This window comes from Dreissena polymorpha, chromosome 9 (genome assembly GCF_020536995.1).
Source record: "Dreissena polymorpha isolate Duluth1 chromosome 9, UMN_Dpol_1.0, whole genome shotgun sequence".
Taxonomy (NCBI): Eukaryota; Metazoa; Mollusca; class Bivalvia; order Myida; family Dreissenidae; genus Dreissena; species Dreissena polymorpha.
Window position 1 is genome coordinate 27,311,671 of NC_068363.1, and position 7,372 is coordinate 27,319,042.

General features: G+C 33.9%; 1 protein-coding gene across 2 annotated transcripts in view; it reads right to left on the minus strand.

Moving 5' to 3' along the window:
• LOC127845094 (complement C3-like) overlaps nucleotides 1–5,381 on the minus strand; it is a 45,343-nt gene extending 39,962 nt beyond the window's left edge. For both annotated transcript variants that reach the window (XM_052375784.1, XM_052375783.1), the window contains exons 1-4: nucleotides 5,248–5,381; nucleotides 4,550–4,655; nucleotides 2,102–2,162; nucleotides 1,609–1,821 (exon numbers count right to left, since the gene is read on the minus strand). In XM_052375784.1, the coding sequence (XP_052231744.1) occupies nucleotides 1,609–1,821; nucleotides 2,102–2,162; nucleotides 4,550–4,655; nucleotides 5,248–5,306 (439 nt within the window). In that variant the 5' untranslated portion in view covers nucleotides 5,307–5,381. The remainder of the gene's footprint in view (nucleotides 1–1,608; nucleotides 1,822–2,101; nucleotides 2,163–4,549; nucleotides 4,656–5,247) is intronic.
• Nucleotides 5,382–7,372: the final 1,991 nt, after the last annotated feature.

The window sequence follows — 7,372 nt, forward strand, 5'->3', positions numbered from 1 at the left end:
TGTGTTTCATCAAACTGTATATATTTTCTTTGTGCTACATCCAGCTGTACCTGTTTGCTCTGTGTTACATCAAGCTGTACCTATGTGATCTATGTTACATCAAGCTGAACCTGTTTGATTTGAGTTACATCAAGCTGAACCTATTTTCTCTGTGTTACATCAATCTGCAACTGTTTGCTCTGGATAACATCAAGCTGTACCTGTTTTCTCTGTGCAACATAAAGCTGTACCTGTGTGCTCTGATTTATATCAAGCTGTACCTTTTTGCTATGTGTAACATCAAGCTGTACCTGTTTGCTCTAGATAACATCAAGCTGTACCTGTTTGCTCTGTGTTATATCAAAATGTACCTGTTTTCTCTAGATAACATCAAGCTTTACCTTTTTGCTATGTGTTACATCAAGCTGTACCTGTGTGCTCTGATTTACATCAAGCTGTACCTTTTTGCTATGTGTAACATCAAGCTGTACCTGTTTGCTCTAGATAACATCAAGCTGTACCTTTTTGCTATGTGTAACATCAAGCTGTACCTGTTTGCTCTAGATAACATCAAGCTGTACCTTTTTGCTATGTGTAACATCAAGCTATACCTGTTTGCTCTAGATAACATCAAGCTGTACCTTTTTGCTATGTGTAACATCAAGCTGTACCTGTTTGCTCTAGATAACATCAAGCTGTACCAGTTTGCTCTGGATAACATCAAGCTGTACCTGTTTGCTCTGTGTTACATCAAGCTGTACCTATTTTTTCTGTGTTGAATCAAGCTTTACCTATTTTCTCTGTGTTACATCAAGCTGTACTTGTTTGCTCTCTGTTACATCAAACTGTATATATTTTCATTGTGCTACATCCAGCTGTACCTGTTTGCTCTGTGTTACATCAAGCTGTACCTATGTGATCTATGTTACATCAAGCTGAACCTGTTTGATTTGAGTTACATCAAGCTGAACCTATTTTCTCTGTGTTACATCAATCTGTACCTGTTTGCTCTGGATAACATCCAGCTGTACCTGTTTTTTCTGTGTAACAAAAAGCTGTACCTGTGTGCTCTGATTTACATCAAGCTGTACATTTTTGCTATGTGTAACATCAAGCTGTACCTGTTTGCTCTAGATAACATCAAGCTGTACAAGTTTGCTCTGGACAACATCAAGCTGTACCTGTTTGCTCTGTGTTACATTAAGCTGTAACTGTTTGCTCTGGATAACATCAAGCTGTACCTGTTTGCTCTGTGTTACATCAAGCTGTCCCTTTTTTTCTGTGTTGAATCAAGCTTTACCTATTTGCTCTGTGTTACATCAAGCTGCATCTGTTTGCTCTGTGTTACATCAAGCTGTACCTGTTTTCTCTGTGTTACATCAAGCTGTACCTGTTTGCTCTGATTTACATCAAGCTGCACCTGTTTGCTCTGGATAACATCAAGCTGTACCTGTTTGCTGTGGATAACATCAAGCTGTACCTGTTTCTCAGTGTTTCATCATGCCGTACCTGTTTGCTCTGTGTTACATCACGCTGTACCTGTTTGCTCTGTGTTAAATCAAGCTGTGCCTGTTTGCTCCGAGCTACATCAAGCTGTATATGTTTGCTCTGTGTTACATCAAGCTGTACCTGTTTGCGTTGGGTTGTACAAAGGCTTATCAGTCTGCACGATCAGATATCCGGACTTGAAGCTGAGAGGAATGTCCTGGATCTGCTTGTTATTTAAATTATCCTGACATACAAGCCGGATTGTTTTCGGCTTATTTCGTGTTTTTTTTACATCTTCAACATTTGCGAAGAGGTCATTTGCGGTGACTTTGAAAGTGACCAGGACTGGAGTTTCTAAAATATGACAAAATGTTATGAAGTAATTAGTATTCTTACAAATAGTATAAATGCTATAAATATTAAAACATAACACAACTATTCAATTATCGTTATATAAATTGTCAAATGAATGGCAAGAAACTGTATTGAAAAATTGTTTCAATAAATAGTACTTCAAATAAACAAATTATTGTTTAGTGGCGAAAGCATAATAAAAATATTTATTTCATCATGTATAACTGTAATATTATTTGCATTAACGCATAAAAGATTTATATTCTATGAACATGTGTACCCGGGCTATATATCCAGACTGACTGCCGCAGCAACTGTTGCTCTAGATACTCGAACCATATCTACAATACAGGAGTTATCTCTTCTCGTATAAGTAGTGTTTTTAGTTTGAAATACGTAGCAACATACGTTTAGGAAACATTCATAAATATTGTTGAATGCCTCAATGTACATTGAATTCATTTACGCAATTACACCATCTAGCATTAAACCAGACATTGCCACACAGCCAATTCGCAAGTTTTGTTATCAAATGTTTAAATTTAATCAAAGCCAGTCTTTATAAACTGATACGATCTAAACTTACGGTTGATATTTACCACGAGCCTTAATGACAAAGACTGTTTTATTAGGAACGAGCTCCATGCATACATTTAAACTTAGTTTGACAGTGTTGGCAATAATTAAGCTGCTATTCTTTAATTTAATTCAGTAAACCATCAAACACTTATTGTATGAGACCATTTATGGCTTGCGTTTAGTAAAACATAACGCAATCTGGTGACTGGTTCAAAGGTCAAGATATATTCATTATTATTTCAAAACATAAACTTTAAAGTACATGTCGCGATACCGGAACCTATTTTAATTATCAATGAATCAGTACATGTTGCGATACAGGGACATATTGGAATTATCAGCGAATCCAAATTCTCGAATGTCATCAATAAGAATTTACCAAGACAACATGACTGATATCAGGAGTGCTTAGTTGTAGTTCGTGAATTTGTTCTAGACTTTCGGCATGTTCAGAATTCAATTTAATATACTAAATGCATCATATATCGTTCTATTTTTTGAAACTGTAATATGGTCGATATGCCAGTTAAACAAGTTTTAACAAGCAAACAAACACATTGCATTTTTCTTACAGCGTTACCCAAAACATTAGTGTGTGTATCATTAAACCCATCACAATTAATGTAACATTGTTGTCCTGGCAAATTTTACATTTTTATAGCGTCAAATGTCATTTCCGGCAATGGGAATGAAATATGAGTTCAGAAAATATTCACATAAATATACATGTATTGCAAAACATGAGAATTACATTTAGTTTTTGAAAATACAGACATATGCAAGAAATATTAACTAATACATCGAACTAATAAGTTTAACAACTAAGAAAGTTGCAATGAAAAATTTGACAGATACGGTATAAAAAATATCAAGCATTGTGCAATTTTACAGGATACGTTCTCCATATCTGATGATAACGTTTAAACAATTGATCTCTTCTTGGAAATTGAAAACATCATCAATAAATTATCGTAATACTGACCCATTTATCATCCATGTTTAAACATAACAACATTTAAAAGGAACGCCGCATTTGCGTGTATAAGTGGCATGTTTAAACTTTTTATATTAACAATGAACTGCTGCAAAATAGTTTTCATTGGTCACTTATTTTACATGTTCTTTCCAAGAACGAAATTTATACAAAGATAGTGTCCCACGAAATGCATGCAGAACAGATGTTGGGTTGGGTTTTTAGAAATTAGTGACTTACGACTTAAACCAAATAATACAGATGGATGGCAAGTGGTGTAATATCGGTATCAGTTTTCGATAATTTCATTCGATAAGCTAAATGTAGAGCTGTAATCTATTTTATCTCATGAAAAATTCTGGGAAAAACGAAAATAAATTCCATGTATTTTAGCTGTTGATATTCGTCTGAGCACATATCACTATCTCGTACAACGTTCAGTAATGAAACAAGCAGGGTCTTCTGTTTCATTGTATAATCATTCGCAATTTCGAACACAATTATTACAATTGTAAGAATACTCTTAAATGTATGATCTAGAACTTAATAACATATTTGTCCGCATAATGAAGGGAATGTGCTCGAACGCTACATTATATAATAAATCATTAAACTACTGTTCGTTAACTTAACACAAAACAACTTATAAATAATCCACGAATGCATAATAAATAAAACGGTTATTCAATATTGTATGGAAATTAAAAACAATTTACACACGCAAAAGTAACACAATACAAATAACATATCTTATTATCTATACATTCATGTATACATAACGATTAAGAGGTGATGTTCACATTTAATAGCAATCACATGCATGTTACTCATATAATTTTTATATGCGCAGAGATAAATTCAATAGTGAAATATTCTTTTGGAAACAACATGGAAACGTGTGTTAAAACCAAGACAAATGTATTTATATAAACGTTTCGCGAAGGCATATTTTGCTAATGATAAGCATACTGCCTACGCATACGTTCGCATTCTTGACACAGTTTATAAGATGTGTTTTCTATATTATTTGATTACCATTGTCGTATTGTGTTATTTAAAAAAAAATCAAATGGTTTTCTTTTAATTTACTTTATTTTACTTTGGACTTGTTTGTGGCTAAAATATATTTCCAAATGGGTCGTGAAAAAGTTGTAAGGTATTTTATAAAACGCTTACATCAAGTTGCAGAGTTCGGTTACTGCCTAATATGCCAACCAGGAATTTTTCTTGACTGTCCAGGCGAATAACGTTTGGTGCAATTACATAGTGGTAATTTCTGAAACTAAAAAAAAGTGAATCTTATTGAACGACACATGTATACTTTCTCAACAAAATACACTGAAATCATATTTAAGCTTCATAATATGCTCCTCTGGAATGACTAAATACAATATACAGTTGTTCTTTACATAAATGTCTTTATAATTTAGATATGCCCTCTTTTTTGTAAATATATGGTGACTTTATTGCTTATATACTAATAGTTGAGGTAAAATGTTGATATATATGAACATGTACATTTTTTCGGAAAGTGTACAGTGTTACGCTGAACATGTAAGTTTTTTAATGCCCCTTTTTAAATTAAATGCGTATTTATTAGTTTATTGCTTTTCATATTTAATTTGCTCATATACATATTAAATTACTGTTTATATAGCGCTTATTTAAATATACTTTGTTTTACTTTCGACTTGTTGATGACAAAAATGTATTTCCACATGGTACGAGAAAAATATCATTAAATATTTTATGAAACGCCTTCATTAAATTGTAGACTTCGGTAATTGCCTATTGATTATTTATGCAAACAATATTCAATATAAAGTTATGATTCAAGTTTTCAAAAATACAGTCACGAACTACTTTATACTTACATGTTCCCTTGCACACCAGAAGCGCACGCACAAAAAATCAACACAAATAATGTATCCATGGCTCTTTGCCGTATCTACAACGGCTTATTGCTACCCATGGGCCGTGTGTCTGGTTTTTATAGGTTATAAGATTCGGGACGAGTCCATGTTTTTATTCTTTGAAGTCTGAGACACGAATGACTTGTGGAACGGGCTACGCGAAACCCGCACAAATCGTGTCGGCAAAGAACTTGAGAAGAAAGTTCGCAATGAATTCGAGCTGATTGCTTTGCGAAATTCCGTCGCAATTTGCGGCAATATCACATGTTATATCTATCTGCTGCTGTATATTTAAGAGTTAAACAGTGAAAACAGTAGTTTTAAAACACATTTCTTTTTAAAAGGTTTACATGGTTCATGTATGTGTATATAGAAAGAAACATGTACTAGCTTAATAAAGTTAAGGATACAACGATCAACAAACTTGCATGACATGTTTTGTATTGAGTATAATTGTAATTTATCAATGAGAGGGACAATCATTGTATGTTAAACATATTATGAATAATCCCATCATACTGGAAATATATGTCCAACTCTGAACAGTTTTACTTAAGGATATTTTACTCATAAAGTAGTGAACAACAGCTGAAGGAAGACAGTGAGCTTAGCGAACGACAGAAAAACTAGAAAAGTAAACTAACGACAGCTGTACTACGACAATGTGCGAACGATAACTGAATTATGACAGTGATGAGATCGACAACTGCACTAGTACATTCTTTCTGTTGCGAACGACAGCTGTACTATGACGGTGTTTTCGAAGCAAACGAAAGCTGTACAGGATCAGTGTTTATGTAGCAAACGACAGCTGTACTGGTAAAGTATTTCTGTTGCGAACGCCAGCTGTACTAGGACGGTGTTTCTGTTGCAAACGACAGCTGTACTAGGACGGTGTTTATGTTGCGAACGACAGCTGTACTAGGACGGTGATAATCTTGCGAACGACAACTGTATTGAGACGGTGTTTCTGAAACGATTGAGAGCTGTTCTATGACGGTGTTTACCTAGCAAACGAAAGCTACACTCAGAAATGGTTTCTGTAGCGATTGACAGCTGGACCAGGACAGTGTTAACCTCGCAAACAACAACTGTACTAGTACAGTGTTTCTGTAGCGAAAGATAGCTGTATGAGGACAGTGTTTCTGTACCGAACGACAGCTGCACTAGAGAAATGTTTTTGTCGACAACTGCAACTGTACTTATTGTTTGTTTCTCTAGCGAAAAACATTTCCTAGCATGCCAAGTTTAATGTTCCTCAAATAATATTATCGTCGTTGTGAATTGTAGAAACAATGCAGAATCTGTCCAAATACAGACACGAAATAAATTATGTTGTTTTAATGTATATATTATTATTTGAACTGTATGGGATGCAGAAATGCTCTTTGGTCGTCGTTTACAGACTGAATGTTTGCATTCGAGAATATAACGTTTCTATGTCCTATTGCATATGTTTGAACTTTATTAAATGCCTAGTTTAGAAATATTTACAATTATCGGATATCAAACTCCTAATAAATACCTTACTATCCTGACTAAAGATTACTTTGTTTAATGTCAAATAAATTTGAAATATTATTGGCATGCATTTCTTGTAACTGCCCATCATTGTACATTGAAAAAAAAATAAACAAAAAATAAAAAGTAAAAGTAAATATAAAAATATTTACAAGTCACAGTTACTTATTGACACTATAAATTGAATTATTAAAAATAAAAAATGCCTTACAATTTACTTATTATTGCTTCGGGATTTCCTCTATAATCCTTTGTAGTCTAGGGTCTCTATGATGGATTAGCATACCATGTCTGACGGGTCTTGACTAAAACCAAAACACATTGAAGCTTGTCATCCTGATACAAAAGTAATTGTTAAAACGCATAGTATTTTTAATTCAATTAAGAAAGAATTCAATAATAAGCCATAATGTTTTTGTAAGGCCAACTGCTGTTGTTGTATAGGTTGTATATTGTGTTCGCTCGTGCTAAGGCGGCTAAAACCAAGACGGTCACGGTCGATGCCTATTGTAAGGGCCTGTAATTAAAAATGATTTATCACCTTGGATACATGTAGGTCACGCGT